This window comes from Mustelus asterias, unplaced genomic scaffold, assembly GCF_964213995.1.
Source record: "Mustelus asterias unplaced genomic scaffold, sMusAst1.hap1.1 HAP1_SCAFFOLD_949, whole genome shotgun sequence".
Classification (NCBI taxonomy): Eukaryota; Metazoa; Chordata; class Chondrichthyes; order Carcharhiniformes; family Triakidae; genus Mustelus; species Mustelus asterias.
This window is the reverse complement of record NW_027590895.1, coordinates 83332-108091: the sequence shown is the minus strand read 5'-3', so window position 1 is coordinate 108091 and position 24760 is coordinate 83332. Positions and strand designations below refer to the sequence as shown.

At 51.9% G+C, this 24760-nt stretch overlaps 1 protein-coding gene across 1 annotated transcript; it reads left to right on the top strand.

Moving 5' to 3' along the window:
• The first annotated feature begins 13078 nt into the window (after positions 1 to 13078).
• On the top strand, positions 13079 to 14242 carry LOC144487646 (actin-1-like). Its single transcript, XM_078205725.1, has one exon. The coding sequence runs from the start codon at positions 13079 to 13081 to the stop codon at positions 14240 to 14242; it is 1164 nt and encodes a 387-aa protein (XP_078061851.1).
• Positions 14243 to 24760: the final 10518 nt, after the last annotated feature.

The window sequence follows — 24760 nt, the reverse complement described above, 5'->3', positions numbered from 1 at the left end:
GAAAAACTTCCCCCTAACATTTCCCCTGTATCTACCCCCCCCCAGCACCTTAAACCTGTGTCCTCTCGTAGCAGCCATTTCCACCCTGGGAAAAAGCCTCTGAGAGTCCACCCGATCTATGCTTCTCAACATCTTATATACCTCTATTAGGTCTCCTCTCATCCTACGTCTCTCCAAGGAGAAAAGACTGAGCTCCCTCAGCCTATCCTCATAAGGCATGCCAACCAATCCAGGCAACATTCTTGTAAATCTCCTCTGCACCCTTTCAATCTTTTCCACATCCTTCCTGTAATGAAGCTTCCAGAACTGAGCACAGTACTCCAAGTGGGGTCTGACGAGGGTCTTAGATATCTGCATCATTATCCCCGGACTCCTAAACTCAATCCCTCAATTGATAAAGGCCAGCACACCATACGCCTTCTTAACCACCTCCTCCACCTGCGGGGCCGATTTTAGAGTCCTATGGGCCCGGACCCCAAGGTCCTTCTGATCCTCTACAGTACTAAGAGTCTTTCCCTTTATATTGTACTCCTTCATCCCATTTGACCTGCCAAAATGGACCACTACGCATTTATCTGGGTTGAAGTCCATCTGCCACTTCTGCGCCCAGTCTTGCATCCTATCTATGTCCCTCTGTAACTTCTGATATCCCTCCAGACTATCCACAACCCCACCAACCTTGGTGTCGTTGGCAAACTTACCAACCCATCCCTCCACTTCCTCATCCAGGTCATTTATGAAAATGACAAACAGCAAGGGTCCCAGAACAGATCCCTGGGGCACACCACTGGTGACCAACCTCCATTTAGAAAAAGACCCATCTATACACACTCTCTGCCTCCTTTGGGTAAGCCATTTCTGGATCCACAGGGCAGCAGCCCCTTGGATCCCATGCCCTCTCACTTTTTCTAGAAGCCTTGCATGAGGGTCCTTATCGAACGGCTTGCTAAAATCCATATAAACCACATCGACCACTTTCCCTTCGTCAATGTGTTTAGTCACATTTTCGAAGAACTCCACCAGGCTCGTAAGGCACGATCTGCCCTTGACAAAGCCATGCTGAGTATTCTTGAGCATACTAAACCTCTCTAAATGCTCATAAATCCTGTCCCTCAGGATCTTCTTCATCAGCTTACCAACCAATGAGGTTAGACTCACCGGTCGGTAATTTCCTGGGCTATCCCTATTCCCCTTCTTGAAAATAGGAACCACATCCGCAATCCTCCAATCCTGCGGCACCTCTCCCGTCTCCATCGACGATGCAAAGATCATCGCCAGAGGCTCTGCAATCTCTTCCCTCGCCTCCCACAGTAACCTGGGGTACATCCCATCCGGACCCGGTGACTTATCTATCTTGATGCCATTCAAAGATTCCAGCACAACCTTTTTCTTAAAGTCCACATACTCAATCTTTTCAGTCCACCGCAAGCCCACAGTACATCCACCCAGGTCCTTCTCCTCTGTGAAAACCGAGGCAAAATACTCATTAAGCACCTCTGCCATTTCTACTGGTTCCGTACAGACTTTCCCGCCTTCACCTTTTATAGGCCCTATTCCTTCATGTCTCATCCTTTTACTCTTCACATATTGATAGAACGCCTTAGGGTTTTCCTTAATCCTACCTGCCAAGGCCTTCTCGTGACCCCTTCTGGCTCTCCTAATTTCCTTCTTTAGTTCATTCCTACGAGTCGTATACTCATCGAGATCCCTATCTTCGCCAAGCTCACTGAACCTTTTGTATGCTTTCCTTTTCTTCTCGACTAGGTCCCGCACAGCTTTCGTGCACCACGGTTCCTTTAACCTACCAACACCTCCCTGTCTGCTCGGAACGTTGTCCTGTAGAACTCTAGACAGACATTCCTTGAAAAACTGCCACCTCTCTTCAGAACATTTCCCTGAGAATACCTCCTTCCAATTTACTCCTCTAATTTGCTGCCTTATGTCTTCATATTTCCCCTTACTCCATATAAACGCTTTCCTAGCTTGCCTGATCCTCTCTTTTTCCAATGCAAGCATAAAGGAGATAGAGTTATGATCGCTATCCCCTAGATGCTCTCCCACTGAGAGATATGACACCTGTCCAGGTTCATTGGTCAGTATCAGATCAAATACAGCCTCTCCTCTTGTAGGCTTGTCCATATGCTGTGTTAGGAAACCCTCCTGAACACACCTAACAAACTCCTCCCCATCCAATCCCCTTACCCGCGGGATATTCCAATCTACGTTTGGGAAATTAAAGTCTCCCATCACAACAACTCTGCTATTACTGCATCTCTCCAGGATCTGTTTCCCTATCTGCTCCTCCACCTCCCTGTTACTATAGGGCAGCCTATAGAAATCTCCCAGCAAAGTGGTCGACCCCTTCCCACTCCGAACTTCCACCCACAGAGACTCTGTAGACAATCCCTCCACAGCATACACCTTCTCTACAGCTGTGACACTATCCCTGATCAGTAGTGCCACTCCACCCCCTCTCTTGCCTCCCTCCCTGTCCTTCCTGAAACATCTGAATCCCGGCACCTGGAGTATCCAGTCCTGTCCCTGAGACATCCAAGTCTCCGTAATGGCCACCACATCACACTTCCAGGCATCGATCCACGCTCTGAGCTCATCCCCTTTATTCACTATACTCCTGGCATTAAAGTAAACACATCTCAATCCTTTGGCCTGAGCTTTGTCCTCTCTATCCCCCGTCCATCCTCCCTCTTGCACCGACTATAACCCTTCTCTGTTTGCGAGCTAACTTCCTCGCTCCCAGTCACCTCGTCTCGATTCCCTCCCCCAACCTATCTAGTTTAAATTATCCCCAGTAGCCTTAGCCAACCTTCCCGCCAGGATATTGGTCCCCCTGGGATTCAAGTGCCGCCTGTCCGACCCCCTTACTGCCGAGTCCCCGATTAACACTGCCTTCCTCCTCTTTTCCTTAGCCCTCTGAGTTACAGGGCCGGACTCCACTCCGGAGACACGGGCACTGCTGCTTCCCCCAGGCTGACTCCTGGGATGGCAGGTCTATCATATGAGGAGAGACTAAGTCGGTTAGGATTATATTCACCGGAGTTTAGAAGAGTGAGAGACGATCGCGTAGAAACTTACGAAATTCTAACAGGGTTAGACAGTGTAGATTCAGAAAGAATGTTCCCAATGGTGGGGGGAGTCCAGAACTAGGGGTCATAGTTTAAGGATAAGGGACCTTTTCGGACTGAGGTGTGACAAATGTGAGGTAATGCATTTTGGAAGGTCTAATACAGATAGGAAATATACAGTAAATGGCAGAATCTTAAGAGTATTGATAGGCAGAGGGATCTGGGTGTACAGGTACACAGGTCACTGAAAGTGGCAATGCAGGTGGAGAAGGTAGTCAAGAAGGCATATGGCATGCTTGCCTTCATTGGCTGGGGCATTGAGTTTAAAAATTGGCAATCATGTTGCAGCTTTATAGAACCTTAGTTCGGCCGCACTTGGAATATAGTGTTCAATTCTGGTCGCCACACTACCAGAAGAATGTGGAGGCTTTGGAGAGGGTACAGAAAAGATTTATCAGAGTGTTGCCTGGCCTGGAGGGCATTAGCTATGAGGAGAGGTTGGAGAAACTTGGTTTGTTCTCACTGGAGCGACGGAGGTTGAGGGGCGACCTGATAGAAGTCTACAAGATTATGAGGGGCATGGACAGAGTGGATAGTCAGAAGCTTTTTCCCAGGGTGGAAGAGTCAATTACTCGGGGGCACAGGTTTAAGGTGCGAGGGGCAAGGTTTAAAGGAGATGTACGAGGCAAGTTTTTTACACAGAGGGTGGTGGGTGCCTGGAACTCGCTGCCAGGGGGAGGTAGTGGAAGCAGATATGATAGTGACTTTAAAGGGGCATCCGGACAAATACATGAATAGGATGGGAATGGAGGGATATGGTCCCCGGAAAGGTAAGGGGTTTTAGTTCAGTCGGGCAGCATGGTCGGTGCAGGCTTGGAGGGCCGAAGGGCCTGTTTCTGCGCTGTAATTTTCTTTGTTCTTTGTCCTTTGTGAGGTGAGGAGAAATTTCTTCACCCAGAGGGTGGTGAATGTGTGGAATTCACTCCCACAGAAAGTAATTGAGGCCAAAACGTTGTGTGATTTCAAGAAGAAATTAGATATCGCTCTTGGGGCTAAAGGGATTGAGGGATATGGGGGAAGGGGGGGATCAGGATATTGAATTCGATGATGAGCCATGATCGAGATGAATGGTGGAGCAGGGCTGGAAGGGCCGAATGGCCTCCTCCTGCTTCTACTTTCTCTGGTTCTATGTTACCCTCCCCCCCCCACCAATCCTCCACCAAGCGTCACGGACGCGAGATTTCCCAAGGCCGGAAGTTCCTGTCAGAGATCCACGGACCTTTGCACGGTCCACCCATGTTTTCTGTCCCGCCCACCACGATTCCCTGGAAAATTCTGCCCCCACGTCTTCAGCCAATCCGATTGGCTTGACATGCGAGATCGAGAAAGTGGGCCAAAGGCTCCGGGCACGGGGACCATGGTCAAATCCAGGTGGGCGTCCGCTAGCTCAGAGGAGGACAGTGACAAGATCACATGACATTTAAAAGCTCGCAAAATGCTGAAAGATTGTGTAACCCAGTTAACCGCGAGTCAGTGCAGTGTGACAGTAAAATAAAGAGGTTATGACGGGTTACAATGAGAATCTGAATGGGTAGAGATGACAAATCATCAAAAGCAGCGACAAAGGGGGGCAACTAGGCCCTAAAAGTGGGGACCATCCATTCGGTAAATGGACCCTGGAGGGGTAGAATTTTAAGGCAGAGAAGTTGCGGGGGGCGGGGGTGGGGGGGTGCGGAGGGTAGGGGGGTGTGGAGGGGGGCGGAGGGGTGGCGATTCTCCCCAAAAAAGTCTAAGTGTTCAACAGGTGGGAAAACAGGAGGGTCCACAGGGGGATTCACGCCAGTAAAGGGGAGGGGCCTCATGCTGCTCGAAAGGCCGGTGTCAATGTGCTGAGTGCGCCACTGCGCGTGTGCTGATCTGTTGGTGGGGAGACTGGCGCATGCACACTGCTGTGTCCCACATTCCAATTGCGGCCTCTATGACCGCCCCCCCTCCTGATTGCCAGCCTCCATAACATCCCCTCCATGGCCACATCCCACCTTTTCCCCCACCATTCCTCACCTGAGGACTCACCTCATGAAGAAGCGACAGTCCGAAAGCTTGTGCTACCAAATAAACCTGTTGGACTTTAACCTGGTGTTCTGAGACTTGCTACTGTGCCCACCCCAGTCCCAAAGGGTCCCGCACCTACCACCACCAATCATCCCCTCCCTCAGGCCCCATCCCCTTGTCACTGTCAGGGTGCCAGGCAGTGTCAGGGTGCCCAGTGAGCACTCCCAGGGTGCCAGGCTGGCAGTGCCCAGGTTGGCATTGGCGAAGGGCCACCACACCGTGCTCCCGATCTCCTGGAGGAATCTCAATGGTCTCTGTCTCCACCAGTGAGGTGGTTGCGCCGGGGACCACATATGATTCCCGCTGGTGGGAACCACTCCTATGGAAAACATTTCAGAGCCAAGAAGATCCTGCCCTGGGCTTGTTAATGATATGGAAATCACTCAAGCAGCAAAGCAGGCTGGAAAAATCGCACCCCTTGTCTCCCAATTGAGTAGGAGTGTGGGTCGAGGCGATGGCCTAGTGGCATTATCACAAAACTATTAATCCAGAAACTCAGCTGATGTTCTGAGGACCTGGGTTCGAATCGCAGACGGTGGAATTTAAATTCAATAAAAAATATCTGGAATTAAGAATCTATTGATGACACATTGCCGATTGTCAGAAAAACCCATCTGGTTCCCTTTAGGGAAGGAAATCTGCCGTCCTTACCCCGGTCTGGCCTACATGTGACTCCAAAGCCTCAGCAATGTGGTTGACTCTCAACTGCCCTCCAAGGGCAACAAGGGATGGGCAGTAAATGCCCGTGACAAATCCCTTCAAACAAGTTTTTAAAAATATGACAGTCACTAATAATGTTTCTCCTCGATTTGTGAATCGAGGAGAAACATCTTTACCCAGAAAGTGGGGAGAATGTGGATCTCGCTCCCACTATCCACATCCTGGGGGTTACCATTGACCAGAAACTGAACCGGACCCAGCCATATAAATACTGTGGCTACCAGAGCAGGTCAGAGGCTGGGAATCCTGCAGAGAGTAACTCACCTCCTGACTCCCCAAAGCCTGTCCACCAGCTACAAGGCACAAGTTAGGAGTGTGATGGAACACTCTCCACTTGCCTGGATGAGTGCGTCTCCAACAACAATCTCCACTTGCCTGGATGAGTGCGGCTCCAATAAAAATCTCCACTTGCCTGAATGAGTGCGGCTCTAACAACAATCTCCACTTGCCTGGATGAGTGCGGCTCCAACAACAATCTCCACTTGCCTGGATGAGTGCAGCTCCAACAACAATCTCCACTTGCCTGGATGAGTGCGGCTCCAATAAAAATCTCCACTTGCCTGAATGAGTGCGGCTCCAACAACAATCTCCACTTGCCTGGATGAGTGCGGCTCCAACAACACTCAAGAAGCTCAACACCATCCAGGACAAAGCAGCCCCGCTCGATCGACACGCTAACCACAAACACTCACTCCCTCCACCACCGACGCACAGCGGCAGCCGTGTGTATTATCTACAAGATGCACCGCAGCGACTCACCAAGGCTCCTTCCACAGCACCTTCCAAACCCGCCACCTCTACCATCTAGAAGGACAGGGGGGGCAGCAGACACATGGGGAACACCCCCACCTGCAAGTTCCCCCTCCGAGCCACTCACCATCCCAGCTTGGAAATATATCGGCCGTTCCTTCACCGTCGCTGGGGTCAAAATCCCGGAACCCTCTCCCTAACAGCACTGTGGGTGTACCTACCCCACACAAAGGGACTGACTGATGTCCAATCACAATCCTGGAACTCCCTCCCTAACAGCATTGTGGGTGTACCTACCCCACACACGGGGACTGTCTGATGTCCAATAACAATCGTGGAACTCTCTTCCTAACAGCACAGTGGGTGTACCTACCCCACACACAGGGACTGACTGATGTCCAATCACAATCCTAGAACTCCCTCCCTAACAGCACTGTGGGTGTACCTGCCCCACACTGGGACTGACTGATGTCCAATCACAATCCTAGAACTCCCTCCCTAACAGCACTGTGGGTGTACCTACTCCACACACGGGAACTGACTGATGTCCAATAACAATCCTGGAACTCCCTCCCTAACAGCACTGTGGATGTACCTACCCCACACACGAGGACTGACTGATGTCCAATAACAATCCTGGAACTCCCTCCCTAACAGCACTGTGGGTGTACGTACCCCACACGGGGACTGTCTGATGTCCAATAACAATCCTGGAACTCCCTCCCTAACAGCACTGTGGGTGTACCTACCCCACACACAGGGACTGACTGATGTCCAATAACAATCCTGGAACTCCCTCCCTAACAGCACTGTGGGTGTACCTACCCCACACACGGGGACTGACTGATGTCCAATAACAATCGTGGAACTCTCTCCCTAACAGCACTGTGGGTGTACCTACCCCACACACGGGGACTGACTGATGTCCAATAACAATCCTAGAACTCCCTCCCTAACAGCAATGTGGGTGTACCTGCTCCACACATGGGAACTGACTGATGTCCAATAACAATCCTGGAACTCCCTCCCTAACAGCGCTGTGGGCGTACCTACCCCACACATGGGGACTGATTGACGTCCAATAACAATCCTGGAACTCCCTCCCTAACAGCACTGTGGGTGTACCTACCCCACACACATGTTCACGAGGGGTCATAGGTTCAAGGTGAAGGGGGGGAGGTTTAACACAGATATCAGAAGGACATATTTTACACAGAGGGTGGTGGGGGCCTGGAATGCGCTGTCAGGCAAGGTGGTGGAGGCGGACACACTGGGAACGTTTAAGACTTATCTAGACAGCCATATGAACGGAGTGGGAATGGAGGGATACAAAAGAATGGTCTAGTTTGGACCAGGGAGCGGCGCGGGCTTGGAGGGCCGAAGGGCCTGTTCCTGTGCTGTATTGTTCTTTGTTCTTTGTCTTGTTGAAGTTGGACAAGACATTGGTAAGGCCACACTTGGAATACTGTGTACAGTTCTGGTCACCCTATTATAGAAAGGATATTATTAAACTAGAAAGAGTGCAGAAAAGATTTACTAGGATGCTACCGGGACTTGATGGTTTGAGTTATAAGGAGAGGCTGGATAGACTGGGACTTTTTTCCCTTGGGGCTTAGGAGGCTGAGGGGTGATCTTATCGAGGTCTATGAAATAATGAGGCGCTCAGATCAGCTAGATAGTCAATATCTTTTCCCAAAGGTAGGGGAGTCTAAAACTAGAGGGCATAGGTTTAAGATGAGAGGGGAGAGATACAAAAGTGTCCAGAGGGGCAATATTTTCACACAGAGGGTGGTGAGTGTCTGGAACAAGCTGGCAGAGGCAGTAGCAGAGGTGGGTACAATTTTGTCTTTTAAAAATCGTTTAGACAGTTACAAGGGTAAGATGGGGTACAGAGGGTATAGCGGGCAATTGGGACTAGCTTCGGGGTTTAAAAAAAAGGGGCGGCATGGACAAGTTGGGCCGAAGGGCCTATTTCCATGCTGTAAACCTCTATGACTCGATCTTTTAACTCCTTTACTGAACGTTAACTCTTAACTGAAGATTAACTCTCATTATATAAGTGAAAATAGATACTACCGTGTTGTAGGATAACTTATCTCGTCCGTTTCTGATATAGAATCTATCTCCTCTGAAGCAGTTCCTTCAGGTCACAGTTCATACGATGGTGCATCTCTGTAGAGTTTGATTTGATTTGTCACATGTATTGGGATGCAGTGAAAAGTATTGTTTCTTGTGCGCTATACAGACATAGCATACCATTCATAGAGAAGGAAATGAAGGAGTGCAGAATGTAGTGTTACAGTCATAGCTAGGGTGTAGAGAAAGATCAGCTTAATGTAAGGTAGGTCCATTCAAAAGTCTGACGGCAGCAGGGAAGAAGCTGTTCTTGAGTCGGTTGGTACGTGACCTCAGACTTTTGTATATTTTTCCTGACGAAAGAAGGTGGAAGAGAGAATGTCCGGGGTGCGTGGGGTGCTTGATTATGCCGGCTGCTTTTCCCGAGGCAGCAGGAAGTGTAGACGGAGTCAATGGATGGGAGGGTGATTTGAGTGATGGACTGGGCTCCATTCATGACTTTTTGTAGTTTCTTGCAGTCTTGGGCAGAAGGTGGAAGAGAGAATGTCTGGGGTGCGAGGGGTCCTTAATTATGCTGGCTGCTTTGCCAAGGCAGCAGGAAGTGTAGACAGAGTCAATGGATGGGAGGCTGGTTTGCGTGATGGACTGGGCTACATTCACGACCTTTTGTAGTTTCATCGCGGTCTTGGGCAGAGCAGGAGCCCATACCAAGCTGTGATACATGCGGAAAGGATGCTTTCTATGGGGCATCTGTAAAGGTTGGTGAGAGTCGTAGCTGACATGCCAAATTTCCTTAGTCTCCTGAGAAAGTAGAGGCGTTGGTGGGGCTTCCTTAACTATAGTGTCGGCGTGGGGGGGACCAGGACAGGTTGTTGGTGATCTGGACAACTAAAAACTTGAAGCTCTCGACCATTTCTACTTCGTCCCCGTTGATGTAGACAGGGGAATGTTCTCCTTTACGCTTCCTGAAGTCGGTGACAATCTCCTTCGTTTTGTTGACATTGAGGGAGAGGTTATTGTTGCCGCACCAGTTCACCAGATTCTCGATCTCATTCCTGTTCTCCGTCTCGTCATTGTTTGAGATCCGACCCACTACGGTGATGTCGTCAGCAAACTTGAGTTGTTGGAAACAAAGGGTTGCAGATGTCTCCTGTCCACAAATGCTTTCTGAAGATTCTCTGGCGTCCAGCCAATGGTGTAAGCAGAAACCGATCACACGGCTCGGACAGCCAATGAAATGACTGCTAAATGACGTCATTGTGCTTAGCGAAGATTGCATGTATCCCACATAATGCCAATAAAACCCGATGCCATTGTGTCGACTTGGAAGTAAACAGCTTCCCATATTTGGTGAAGACAGGAAGCTTCAGACTACAGTTCCCAGACCAGATCCCTGACTCAGAGTAACTTGCATCTGGTTTTAATATTTTTATTCATTCGTGGGACGTGGGTGTCGCTGGGTCCAGCATTTATTGCCCATCCCTCGTTACTTTTGGAGGGCAGTTGAGAGTCAACCACATTGCTGTGGCTCTGGAGTCACATGTAGGCACGGGACAGCACGGTGGCACAGTGGTTTAGCACTGCTACGTCACAGCGCGAGGGATCTGGGTTCGATTCCCGGCTTGTGTCACTGTCTGTGCGGAGTCTGCACATTCTCCCCGTGTCTGCGTGGGTTTCCTCCAGTTTCCTCCCACAGTCTGAAAGACGTGCGGGTTAGGGTGCATTGGCCGTGCTAAATTCTCCCTCAGTGTAACCCGAACGGGCGCCGGAGTGTGGTGACTAGGGGATTTTCACAGTAACTTCGTTGCAGTAAGATTACTTGTGACTAATAAACTTTATTTTAGGCCAGACCGAGTAAGGTTTCATTCCCCAAAGAGAACCAGATGGGTTTTTCCGACAATGAGTCATCAGTAGATTCTTAATTCCAGATATTTTTTATTGAATTCAAATTCCACCATCTGCCGTGGCGGGATTCGAACCCGGGTCCCCCAGAACATTAGCTGAGTTTCTGGATTAACAGTCCAGCAATAATACCACTAAATCATCGCCTCCCCATTATAAGAACAAAGAACAAAGAACAGTACAGCACAGGAACAGTCCCTTTGGCCCTCCAAGCCTGTGCCAATCATGATGCCCTAACTAAACTACAAAAAAACCCCTTCTGCCCTTCCTCGGGCCGCATCCCTCCATTCCCTCCCTATTCATGAACCCATCCAGCTGTCTCTTAAATGTTGCTAATGTGTCTGCTTCCACCACCTCCTCTGGCAGCGCGTTCCAGGCACCCACCACTCTCTGCGTGAAAAACTTCCCCCGTACATCTCCCTTAAACTTTCCCCCCTCTCACCTTGAACCTGTGCCTCCCCCGTCATTGACACTTCCACCCTGGGGAAAAGGCCTCTGACTATCCACCCTGTCTCTGCCTCTCACCATTTTGTCGACCAGGTCTCCCTTCAGCCTCCGTCTTTCCAGTGAAAACAATCCCAGTTTATTCAACCTCTCCTCATAGCCGACACCCCCCGAGACCCGGCAACATCCTGGTGAACCTTCTTTACACTCTCTCCAAAGCTTCCTTCTGGCAGTGTGGCGACCAGAACTGCACACAATACTCCAAATGTGGCCTAACCAAGGTTTTATATCGCTGCAACATGATTTCCCAACTTGGTACTCAATGCCCCGGTCAAGTTGACCAAAAATCCCAGCATGCTTAACTCTCAGCTAGAATAACCCATTTAAAGCCACTATTGCCATAGCGCGGGGCGTGGCTGGAGGTGATCAGAGATGGTTTCACCGGAGATTGCAGCCTGTGAGACCATGCGGGATGATGAGGGCAAGGGGTGTACATGAATATGTGTTGCTGGAGGGAGAGATTTAGGGAGGGTAAGAGGGTTCTGAACCCAGACACAGAGAGAGAAAGAGCGCATGAGGAGTTGAGATGGAGGATGAAACAACTGAGGAAATATTGCTGAGAACAGCCTGAATCACAGGCCCTATGAGTGGGCACAGCCTGAATCACAGGCCCTGGGAGTGAGCGAAGCCTGAACCACAGGCCTTGGGGGTGAGCGAAGCCTGAGTCACAGGCCTTGGGAGTGAGCACAGCCTGAATCACAGGCCCTGTGAGTGAGCACAGCCTGAGTCACAGGCCCTGGGAGTGAACACAGCCTGAATCATAGGGCCTGGGAGTGAACACAGCCTGATCACAGGCCCTGGGAGTGAGCACAGCCTGAATCCCAGGCCTGAGAGTGAGCACAGCCTGAATCACCAGGCCCTGTGAGTGAGCACAGCCTGAATCACAGGGCTTGGGAGTGAACACAGACTGAATCACAGGCCCTGGGAGTGAGCACACAGCCTGAATCACAGGCCCTGGGAGTGAGCGAAGCCTGAATCACAGGCCCTGTGAGTGAGCACAGCCTGAATCACAGGCCCTGGGAGTGAGCACACAGCCTGAATCACACATCCTGGGAGTGAGCACAGCGTGAATCATAGGCCCTGGGAGCAAGCACAGCCTGAATCACAGGCCCTGTGAGTGAGAGAAGCCTGAATCACAGGCCCTGGGAGTGAGCACAGCCTGAATCACAGGCCCTGGGAGTGAGCACAGCCTGAATCACCAGGCCCTGTGAGTGAGCACAGCCTGAATCACAGGCCTTGGGAGTGAACACAGACTGAATCACAAGCCCTGGGAGTGAGCACACAGCCTGAATCACAGGCCCTGTGAGTGAGCACAGCCTGAATCACAGGCCTTGGGAGTGAACACAGCCTGACTCACAGGCCCTGGGAGTGAGCACAGCCTGAATCACAGGCCCTGGGAGTGAGCACACAGCCTGAATCACACACCTGGGAGTGAGCACAGCCTGAATCATAGGCCCTGGGAGCAAGCACAGCCTGAATCACAGGCCTTGTGAATGAGAGAAGCCTGAATCACAGGCCCTGGGAGTGAGCACAGCCTGAATCACAGGCCCTGGGAGTGAGCACAGCCTGAATCACAGGCCCTGGGAGTGAGCACAGCCTGAATCACAGACCCTGGGAGTGAGCATAGCCTGAATCTTAGGCCTCGGGGGTTGGCAGGGCCTGAATCCTTGTCAACGACATCACTGAGGGGTGATCTCTGTGACCTCATCGCCTGAGGGGAGCCGAGGTCAGAGGTCAGCTGGGCCATTGTGAGGCGGGGCTGGTTGCTCCCGGCGATGAGGCTGATGGGGGTGGGGGGGGGGTGGTTTGTTGAGGGGGAGTGAGTGGGGGAGTCAGTGGTGGACAGGCTGACGCTTGAGACAGAGGAGGCTGACTGCTTGGCTGCCAATCGGAGATTGAGGGGCGCGATCGGAGGAGGAACGCCGTGGGATATGAGTAAACCCACTGCCGCCACCCCGCAGGGGGCCCCCCTGTGCCAGGAGAACTTCACTGAGACTGCTGCCGTGGTGATCGACAATGGCACTGGCTACACCAAGGCTGGCTTTGCCGGCGACGACAAGCCCCGGGTGGTGGTGCGCTCCCTGGTGGGCATCCCCAACCAGGCCACCAATGAGTTCCACAAGGGGCCCGATTACTACGTTGGCAGTGCCATCCCCAGCGACCCATGGATCGTCAAGACACCGGTGGTGACCAACGGCATCGTGACGGACTGGGACGCCCTGGAAATGTTGTGGCACCACGTTTTCTACCAGGAGCTGCGGGTGGCGCCAGAGGAGCACGCCGTGCTGCTGTCCGACGCCCCCCTCTCGCCCACCACCAACCGGGAGAGGGCGGCCGAGCTTCTGTTTGAGGGCTTTGGCGTGCCGGCCATGTATGTGGTCCACCAGTCGCTGCTGTCCCTCTATTCGACCGGCAGGACCACTGGCCTGATCATCGAGTCGGGCCTGGGGGTCTCGTACACGGCGCCCATCCACAATGGCTACACCATGCCCCACGCCACCTTCCGGCTGGACCTGGCGGGCGGAGGCCTGACTGACTACATGGCCAAGCTGCTGGAGGAGTGCGGCAACCCCTTCAGCCCCGAGGAGATGCACATCGTGCGCAACATCAAGGAGACCTGCTGCTACGTGGCGCAGGACTTCAACGAGGAGATGGTGGCCAACGAGAATGACTACCTGACTGACTATGAACTCCCTGACGGCCACATCATCACCATTGGCAACGAGCGCTTCCGCTGCCCCGAGTCGCTCTTCAAGCCTGAGATGGTAGGCCTCACCGACCCGGGCCTCCACGCCCTGGCCATGAAGAGTCTGGAGAAATGCGAGGCCGACTACCAGCCTGAGCTCCTCAACAACATCGTGCTGTCGGGCGGCTCCTCCATGTTCCCCGGCTTCGCCGAGCGCATCCAGCGGGACATGGGTGAACTGGTGCCCAACTGCGCCAAGCTCAACGTCTACGCCTCGCCCCAGCGCAAGTTCTCGGTCTGGATCGGTGGCTCCATCACCGCCTGCCTCAACACCTTCCAGTCCATGTGGGTGAGCCGGCGGGACTACGATGAGAAGGGCCCCGTCATCGTCCACCGCAGGTGTTTCTGAGAGATTGCCCCGTGTGAGGAGGGGGTGGAGAGGGGGAGGGAGAGAGGGAGAGAGTGAGAGCATTCTAATAAATAAATCAAATTCCAAAGCTCAAACCCCGGTCTCACTATCCTCTTTTATAAGTTTTGTAAGTTTCAATTTATTCATTAGAGTCACAAGTCGGCTTACATTAACACTGCAATGAAGTTACTCTGAAAATCCCCCAGTCGCTACACTCCGGCGCCTGTTCGGGTTACACTGAGGGAGAATTTAGCACGGCCAATCCACCTAACCTGCACATATTTGGATACTAAGGGGCAATTTAGCATGGCCAATCCACCTAACCTGCACATCTTTGGACATTAAGGGGCAATGTAGCAAGGACAATCCACCAAACCTACCCATCTTTGGACACTAAGGAGCAATTTAGCACGGCCAATCCACCTAACCCGCACATCTTTGGACACTAAGGGGCAATTTAGCATGGCCAATCCACCTAACCTGCTCATCTTTGGACACTAAGGAGCAATTTAGCATGGCCAATCCACCTAACCTACACATCTTTGGACACTAAGGAGCAATTTAGCATGGCCAATCCACCTAACCCGCACATATTTGGACACTAAGGGGCAATTTAGCATGGCCAATCCACCTAACCCGCACATATTTGGACACTAAGAGGCAATTTAGCATGGCCAATCCACCTAACCTGTACATCTTTGGACACTAAGGGGCAATTTAGCACAGCCAATCCACCTAACCCGCACATCTTTGGACACTAAGGAGCAATTTAGCATGGCCAATCCCCCTAACCTGCACATCTTTGGACACTAAGGGGCAATTTAGCATGGCCAATCCACCTAACCCGCACATCTTTGGACACTAAGGGGCAATTTAGCATGGCCAATCCACCTAACCTGCACATCTTTGGACACTAAGGAGCAATTTAGCATGGCCAATCCACCTAACCTGCTCATCTTTGGACACTAAGGGGCAATTTAGCATGGCCAATCCACCTAACCTGCTCATCTTTGGACACTAAGGGGCAATTTAGCATGGCCAATCCACCTAACCTGCACATCTTTGGACTGTGGGAGCAAACCGGAGTCCTCGGAGGAAACCCACACAGACACGGGGAGAACGTGCAGATTCCACACAGACAGTGACCCGAGCCAGGAATTGAACCCAGGTCCCTGGCGCTGTGAGGCAGCAGTGTTAACCCACTGTGCCACCATGCCGCCTAGCACCTTCACCCTCAATTCTTTTTCTGTGCCACTTTCCCGTCACCCTCTATCCCTCAATCTAGCAAATCTATCAAACTAGGGGTTACAGTTTGAAGACAAGGGATTAACCCTTTTAACTTATTTTGTATTGATATATAATATATATATTTATACCTTTTGGGGTATTAGCTATGAGGAGAGGTTGGAGAAACTCAGTTTGTTCTCACTGGAACGACAGAGGTTGAGGGGGTGACCTGATAGAGGTTTACAAGATTATGAGGGGCACGGACAGAGTGGATAGTCAGAAGCTCTTTCCCCAGGGTGGAAGAGTCAAGTACTCGGGGACACAGGTTTAAGGTGCGTGGGGAAAAGTTTAGAGGAGATGTGCGAGGTAAGTTTTTTTACACAGAGGGTGGTGAATGTCTGGAACGCGCTGCCCGGGGAGGGGGTGGGAGCGGGTACGATAGCGGCATTTAAGGGGCAACTAGACGGATACATGAATAGGATGGGAATGGAAGGATACGGGGTCTGTAAGCGCGTACGGCTTTAGTTTAGGCAGCATGATCGGCACAGGTTTGGAGGGGCCGAAGGGCCTGTTCCTGTGCTGGACTGTTCGGTGTTCTTTCTTTGACTGAGGTGAGGAGAAATTTCTTCACCCAGAGGGTGGTGAATGTGTGGAATTCACTCCCACAGAAAGTAGTTGAGGCCGAAACGTTGTGTGATTTCAAGAAGAAATGAGATATCGCTCTTGGGGCTAAAGGGATCGAGGGATTGGCGGCGGGGAGGGGGGGAAAGCGGGGAATTAGGATATCCCCATTCCCCCACTCTTCCTCCAATATCCGAGTGCTAACATTGGTTAGCATTGTTGCCTCACAGCGCCAGGGACCCGGGTTCGATTCCTGGCTCGGGTCACTGTCTGTGCAGAGTCTGCACGTTCTCCCCGTGTCTGCGTGGGTTTCCTCCGGGTGCTCCGGTTTCCTCCCACAGTCCGAAAGACGTGCTGGTTAGGGTGCATCGGCTGTGCTAAATTCTCCCTCAGTGTATCCGAACAGGGCTGTGGAGACTCGGGGAATTTCAGAGAAACTTCACAGCAGTGTCAATGGAAGCCGACTTCTGACACTAATAAATAAAGTAAAAACTGAATTCGATGATCAGCCATGATCAAAATGAATGGCGGAACAGGCTTGAAGGGCCGAATGGCCTCCTCCTGTTTCTTGTTGCTATGTTCCTATTTATCCAGCTCCACTTTAAATACTTCTAATGATCCAGCCTCCACTACCCTTTGGGGCAGAGAATTCCAGAGATTCACCATCCTCTGTGATGAGAGGGAATTTCTGCGCCGTTCAGTTTTAAATGACCGTCCCTTTACTTGTAGCTATGTCCCCTTGTTCGAGACTGTTCCACAAGTGAAAACATCTCACCAGCTAAGATCCCCTCAGGATCTTATGTTTGAATAAGGTCACCCCTCACTCTTCGAAACCCCAAGGAATACAGAATTTAGTTTCACTTGATCGGACAACCCTCTCGTCCCTGGTGAATCTCCTTTGGACTGCCTCCAATATATCCTTTTTTAGGTAAGGGGATCAAAACTGGGCACATATTGATGGGCAGCATGCTGGCGCCGCACTGGGTTAACACTGCTGCCTCACAGCGCCAGGGAGATGGGTTCGATTCCCAGCTTGGGTCACTGTCTGTGTGGAGTCTGCACGTTCTCCCCGTGTCTGCATGGGTTTCCTCCGGGTGCTCCGGTTTCCTCCCACACTCCAAAGATGTGAAGGTTAGGGGGATTGGCCATGCTAAATTGCCCCTTAGTGTCCAAAGATGTGTAGGTTAGGTTTTTGATTTGATTTATTATTGTCATGCATGTTAACATATAGTGAAAAGTATTGTTTCTTGCGCGCTATACAGACAAAGCATACCGTTCATAGAGAAGGAAACGAGAGAGTGCAGAAGGTAGTGTTAGTGGTGCTAAATTGCCCCTTAGTGTCCAAAGATGTGCAGGTTAGGGTGGAATGGCCATGCTAAATTGTCCCTTTGTATCAGGGAGACTAGCTGGGGTAAATGCATGGGGCTACAGGGATAGGGCCTGGGTGGGATTGTGGCCGGTGCAGGCTCGATGGGCCGAGTGGCCTCCTCCTGCACTGTAGGGATTTTACGATTCTATTCTCGGTGAGGTCTGATTCTATGATTCTATTCTCGGTGAGATCTTACCAACAGCCTGTTGTTGTTCTGACATGATCTTTACTTTCCTACTGAAGGACTGGAATAATTTGTGATATTTTCTGATTAATTTAACTAATTTAGTAATTCATTAATGATGAATTAATTAATTTCTGACATACAAAGAGTTAGGTTGATTGGCCATGCTAAATTGACCCTAGTAAATGCGTGGGGTTATGGGGATAGGGCCTGGGTGGGATTGTGGTCAGTGCAGACTCGATGGGCCGAATGGCCTCCTTCTGTACCGTAGGGATTCTATGATTTTGGATGGACAGCAATGATTTTCCCAGAGTTCTCTTTGGCCCACTGATTTTGCCCCTTGACCCTGCAGTGTTGGCCTCTCTGGCTCATTCCCCGACCCAGCTGGACATTGAAGACTCTGGTCGCTCATTGACAGGGTGGTGTCACACTCAAACCTCTCCCCCCGCCCCCACCAACCCCGCCTCAACCATGACCAACCACCACCCCAACCACCCCTCCCCAAACAAACCGACCTTCTGATTAGCCAGAGAGAAAACAGACTTAATCAATTAAATCATAGAATCCCGATAGTGCAGAAGGAGGCTATTCAGCCCATCGACTCTCCAAAAGAGTATGCTATTCAGATCCTCCTCCTCACCCGATCCCCATTACCTCACATTAGTTAGCACAGTGGTTAGCACTGCTGCCTCACAGTGCCAGGGACCCGGGTTCGATTCCCAGCTTGGGTCACTGTCTGTGTGGAGTCTGCACGTTCTCTCCGTGTCTGCGTGGGTTTCCTCCGGGTGCTCCGGTTTCCTCCCACAGTCCGAAAGATGTGCATGTTAGGTGGATTGGCCATGCTAAATTATCCCTTAGTGTCCAAAGATGTGTAGGTTAGGTGGATTGGCCATGTTAAGGTGCCCCTTAGTGTCCAAAGATGTGCGGGTTAAGTGGATTGGCCATGCTAAATTGTCCCTTAGTGTCCAAAGATGTGCAGGTTAGGGGGATTGGCCATGTTAAGGTGCCCCTTAGTGTCCAAAGATGTGCGGGTTAGGTGGATTGGCTATGCTAAATTCTCCCTCAGTGTACCCAAACAGGAGTGTGGCGACTGGGGGATTTTCACAGTAACTTTGTTGCAGTAGGGCAGCACGGTAGCACAGTGGTTAGCACTGCTGCTTCACAGCTCCGGGGACCTGGGTTCGATTCCCGGCTTGGGTCACTGTTTGTGTGGAGTTTGCACATTCTCCCCGTGTCTGCGTGGGTTTCCTCCGGGTGCTCCGGTTTCCTCCCACAGTCCAAAGATGTGCGGGTTAGGTTGATTGGCCATGCTAAAATTGCCCTTCGTGTCCTGAGATGCGTAGGTTAGAGGGATTAGTGGGTGGGATGTGGAGGTAGGGCCCGGGTGGGATTGTGGTCGGTGCAGACCCGATGGGCTGAATGGCCTCTTTCTGTACTGTAGGGTTTCTATGAATCTATGATTCAGTGTTAATGTAAGCCTACTTTTGACAATATTCTTTTTATTCTATTTTTCTCTTCAATTCATTCGTAGGACATGGGCGTCGCTGGCTGGGCCCAGCATTTATTGCCCATCCCTAGTTGCCCTTGGAGGGCAGTTGAGAGTCAACCACATTGCTGTGGCTCTGGAGTCACATGTAGGCCAGACCGGGGTAAGGACGGCAGATTTCCTTCCCTCAAGGGAACCAGGTGGGTTTTTCCGACAATGGGTCATCAGTAGATTCTTAATTCCAGATATTTTTTTATTGAATTCAAATTCCACCGTCTGCCGTGGCGCGATTCGAACCCGGGTCCCCCAGAACATTAGCTGGGTTCATAAGAGAAACTGCTGGAAAATCTCAGCAGGTCTGGCAGCATCTGTAAGGAGAGAAAAGAGCTGATGTTTCGAGTCCCGATTACACTTTGTCAAAGCTGATTTCAGATTCCAGCATCTGCAGTAATTTGCTTTTAAACATGAGCTGAGTTTCTGGATTCGTTGCCCGGCGATAATACCACTGGGTTCCCTCCCTAATAAATAAATCAAATTGAATTCTAATTCTTCTCGCCCGGGAGCTGGAATTTAGCTTCTGGGCAAGGCCAGAGGAGACTGGAGTCCACCCAGGCCAGAGTTCGCTCCGGGGACGGTAATGTGGGCTGGTGGGGAGTTTGGGGCCAGATATTTCCTGTCTCTGAGTGACGTGAGTTGGGGTTTGGGAAGAATGCAGCGGTCTGGAGGGACAGTAATCATTGCCAGCTTCCTGAGCACGGCCTCTAACGCTGGCAGTGCAACCACAGAGCTTGCAAAGACTGCTCCAAGCGCAGACACTGTCAGGGATAGGGATCCAGGCAGTGGGATCCTGGCAGGGGGAGCCGGGCAGTGGGATCTGGGCAGTGGGAGCCAGGCAGTGGGATCCTGGCAGGGGGAGCCGGGCAGTGGGATCCTGGCAGTGGGAGCCGGGCAGTGGGATCTTGGCAGGGGGAGCCGGGCAGTGGGATCTGGGCAGTGGGATCGCGGCAGTGGGATCCTGGCATGGGGAGCCGGGCAGTGGGATCTAGTTGGTGGGTTTCGGGCGGCAGGATCCGGGTGGCGGGATCCGGACGGCGGGATCCGGACGGTGGGATCCGGATGGCAGGATTCGGGTGGCGGGATCTGGGCGGCGGGATCCGGGCGGCGGGATCTGGGCGGCGGGATCTGGGTGGCGGGATCCGGGTGGCGGGATCCGTGCAGTGGGATCAGTTAATCTGTCAGATCAATTCGTCTGTGGGATCCAGTTAGACTGTGGGATTCGGTTAGTCTCGGGGATCAGGTTAGTCGTTGGGATCAGTTAGCCTGTGGGATCAGTTAATCTGTGGGATCAGATTTGGATCTGGTGGGACCAGGTCTGTGTTTCGGATCTGGTGGAGCGGGGTGGATTTGCGAGTAGGTCAGTTTTGTGGATCATGTTTTGGGGAGATCCGGTGGGATCCAGCTAGTTTTGGGTTCGGGGTTGTTGTGGGTAATCAGGTGGGATCAGTTTAGTTTGGATTGCGGGTTTGGGATGGATAGGGTGATGCGGACAGTCTCCCAGTGGGAAATGTGTTTGATCCAGTGTCGGGAAGGGTGCTGACATCTCCTGGTCACTGATGATGGCTTTTCACCAGATCCCACAACCTCTGGATCTATCCCTGGACCCCTCCCTCCCTCTCTCTCATCTACATGCTTCTCCTCGGAAACATCACCCAGGGTGAGCACAGTGGCACAGTGGTTAGCGCTGCTGCCTCACAGCACCAGGGACCCGGGTTCGATTCCCGGCTCGGGTCACTGTCTGCGTTGGTTTCCTCCGGTTTTCTCCCACAGTCCAAAGGACGTGCTGGTTAGGGTGCATCGGCCGTGCTAAATTCTCCCTCAGTGTAACTCGAACAGGTGCCAGAGTGTGGCGACTAGGGGATTTTCACAGTAACTTCATTGCAGCGTTAATGTAAGCCCAACTTAAACATGTTCCCACAACGGGCGCAATGCCTCCACCTCTGACTCTGCTCAGTGCCTGCTGATCCTGTTACCTCAAAGCCCCTATACTCCCTATCTCTGTAACCCCCTCCCTATCTCTGTAACCTCTTCCAGCCCCTACACACCCTCCCTAACTCCATACCCTCTTCCAGCTCCTGTGCCCCCTACCTATCTCTGTAACCTCCTCCAGATCCTCCCTATCTCTGTAACCTCCTCCAGCCCCTAAACCCCCTCCCTATCTCCATACCCCCCTCCATCACCTACACCCCTCTCCATCTCTGTAGCCTCCTCCAGCCTCTACATCCCCTCCCTATCTTTGTAAACTCCTCTAGCCCCCTACACCCCCTCCCGATCTCTGTAACATCCTCCAGCCCCCACACCCCCTCCCTACCTCTGTAACTTCCTCCAGCCCCTACACCCCCTCCCTATCTCTGTACCCTCCACCAGCTCCTACACCCCCTCCCTACCTCTGTAACCTCCTCCAGCCCCTACACCCCCTCCCTATCTCTGTACCCTCCACCAGCTCCTACACCCCCTCCCTACCTCTGTAACCTCCTCCAGCCCCTACACCCCCTCCCTATCTCTGTAACCTCCTCCAGCCCCTACACCCCCTCCCTATCTCTGTAACCTCCTCCAGCCCCGACAACCCTCCGAGATCTCTGCACTCCTCCAATTCCGGCCTCTCGAGCATCCCCCGATTCCTATCGCTCCGCCATTGGCGGCCGTGCCTTCAGCTGCCTGGGGGGTCCTAAGCTATGGAATTCCCTCCCTAAACCTCTCCCCCACTACCTGGAAAGATTATCTGCCTTAACACCTATCCCCATGTGGTTTGCGGTTGACATTGTGTTTGATAATGATCCTCCGATTCACCTATTTTGACTCCAGTGAAGGAACTGCCGATATATTTCCAAGTCGGGATGGTGAGTGGCTCGGAGGGGGAACTTGCAGGTGGGGGTGTTCCCCATGTGTCTGCTGCCCCCCCCCTGTCCTTCTAGATGGTAGAGATGGCGGGTTAGGAAGGTGCTGTTGAAGGAGCCTTGGCGAGTCGCTGCGGGGCATCTTGTAGATGGTACACACGCTATATAAATGCAACTTGTTGCTGGCTAATCGACCAACAGGGGAAGAGCATCAGTATCTATCCTGTCTGCTTTGACAGTAACTCACAAACATTGCCCGCTCCTGAGTGAATGAACAAACTCCGCAGCTGGGAGTTTGCACAACCCACATGTCTATTTTATTTGCATTGCACGGGATGTGGGCGCCACTGGCCAGGCCTAGCATTCACTCCCCATCCCTAATTGCCCCTTGAGGTGGTGGGTGATCCGCCATCTTGAACCCGCTGCCATCCCCGTATGGGGTAGGTACACCCACAGTGCTGTTAGGGAGTTCCAGGATTGTTATTGGACATCAGTCAGTCCCCGTGTGGGGTAGGTACACCCACAGTGCTGTTAGGGAGGGAGTTCCAGGATTTTGACTCCAGTGAAGGAATGGCCGATATATTTTCAAGTTGGGATGGTGAGTGGCTCGGAGGGGGAGCTTGCAGGTGGTGGTGCTCCCCATGTGTCTGCTCCCCCACCTGTCCTTCTAGATGGTAGAGGTGGCGGGTTTGGAAGGTGCTGTGGAAGGAGCCTTGGCGAGTCGCTGCGGTGCATCTTGTAGATGGTATGCACGGCTGTCACTGTGCGTCGGTGGTGGAGGGAGTGAATGTTTGTGGTTAATGTGTCGATCGAGCGGGGCTGCTTTGTCCTGGATGGTGTCGAGCTTCTTGAGTGTTGTTGGAGCCGCACTCATCCAGGCAAGTGGAGATTGTTGTTGGAGCCGCACTCATCCAGGCAACTGGAGATTGTTGTTGGAGCCGCACTCATCCAGGCAAGTGGAGATTGTTGTTGGAGCTGCACTCATCCAGGCAAGTGGAGATTGTTGTTGGAGCCGCACTCATCCAGGCAAGTGGAGATTGTTGTTGGAGCCGCACTCATCCAGGTAAGTGGAGATTGTTGTTGGAGCCGCACTCATCCAGGCAAGTGGAGAGTGTTCCATCGCACTCCTGACTTGTGCCTTGTCGGTGGTGGGCAGACATTGGGGAGTCAGGTGGTGAGTTACTCTCCACAGGATTCCCAGCCTCTGACCTGCTCTGGTAGCCACAGTATTTATGTGGCTGGATCCAGTTCAATTTCTGGTCAATGGTAACTCCCAGGATGTTGATAGTGGTGGGGTGGGGTGGGGGGGGGGGGGGGGGGGCGGAATTCAGTGATAGAGCAAAGAACAAAGAAAATTACAGAACAGGAACAGGCCCTTCGGCCCTCCAAGCCTGCACCAATCATGCTGCCCAACATAATTAAAACCCCCTGCACAAAATCTGCCTCGTACATCTCCTTTAAACCTTGCCCCTCGCACCTTAAACCTGTGCCCCCCCCCCCCCCCCCCCCACCCCCACCCAGTACCTGACTCTTCCATCCTGGAAAAAAGCTTCTGACTATCCACTCTGTCCGTGCCCCTCATAATCTTGTAGACGTCTATCAGGTCTCCCCTCAACCTCCGTCGCTCCAGTGAGAATAAACCAAGTTTCTCCAACCTCTCCTCATAGCTAATGCCCTCCAGACCAGGCAACATCCTGGTAAATCTTTTCTGTACCCTCTCCAAAGCCTCCACATCCTTCTGGTAGTGTGGCGACCAGAATTGAACACTATATTCCAAGTGCGGCCTAACTAAGGTTCTATAAAGCTGCAACATGATTGCCAATTTTTAAACTCAATGCCCTGGCCGATGAAGGCAAGCATGCCGTATGCCTTCTTGACTACCTTCTCCACCTTCATTGCCACTTTCAGTGACCTGTGTACCTGTACACCCAGATCCCTCTGCCGATCGATACTCTTAAGGATTCTGCCATTTACTGTATACAATGGTCAGTGGTAACCCCCAGGATGTTGATAGTGTGGGAGGGGGGGGTTCAGTTCCTGGTCAATGGAAACCCCCAGGATGTTGACAGTGGGGGGATTGCCTAACACTTGTGCAGATACTGGAGGGCAGGGTTTTTCTGAGTGTCTTACAGAGTCTAGATTGAGGCAGGATGAAGTTAGGAATCCCTTCTGAGCCTTATGCAGTGTCTCCTGGCTGGGAGAGCCCTAACCGAGGGGGAAGAGCTATTTCATGTCCAATCTATGCAGACTGCTCACCTGTATAACACATCAATTTAATCTCCCCTCGGCCTCTCCTGTTCTGAAGAAAATGAGTCCACCTTTGCCAATCTTACCTCATGGCTAAACTTCTACAGTCCAGTCCACATCTTTGCGAATCTCCTCTACACCCTCTCTGATGCAAACACATCATTGCTCTCGTGTGGTGACCAGAACCGTGCGTACTGCTCCACCTTATGGCCTGCTGTTTTATCCCACAGAACCTCTACAGTGCAGAGGCCATTCGGCCCATCGAGCCTGCACCGACACTCTGACTGAGCATCTTTCCCAGCCACACCCCCCTCCCCACCACTCCAGTCCTTTCCCTGTATTTAGCATGGCCAATCTACCTAACCCGCACATTTTTTTGGACACTAAGGGACAATTTAGCATGGCCAATCCACCTAACCTGCGCATCTTTGACTGTGGGAAGAAACCGGAGCACCCGGAGGAAACCCACGCAGACACGGGGAAAATGTGC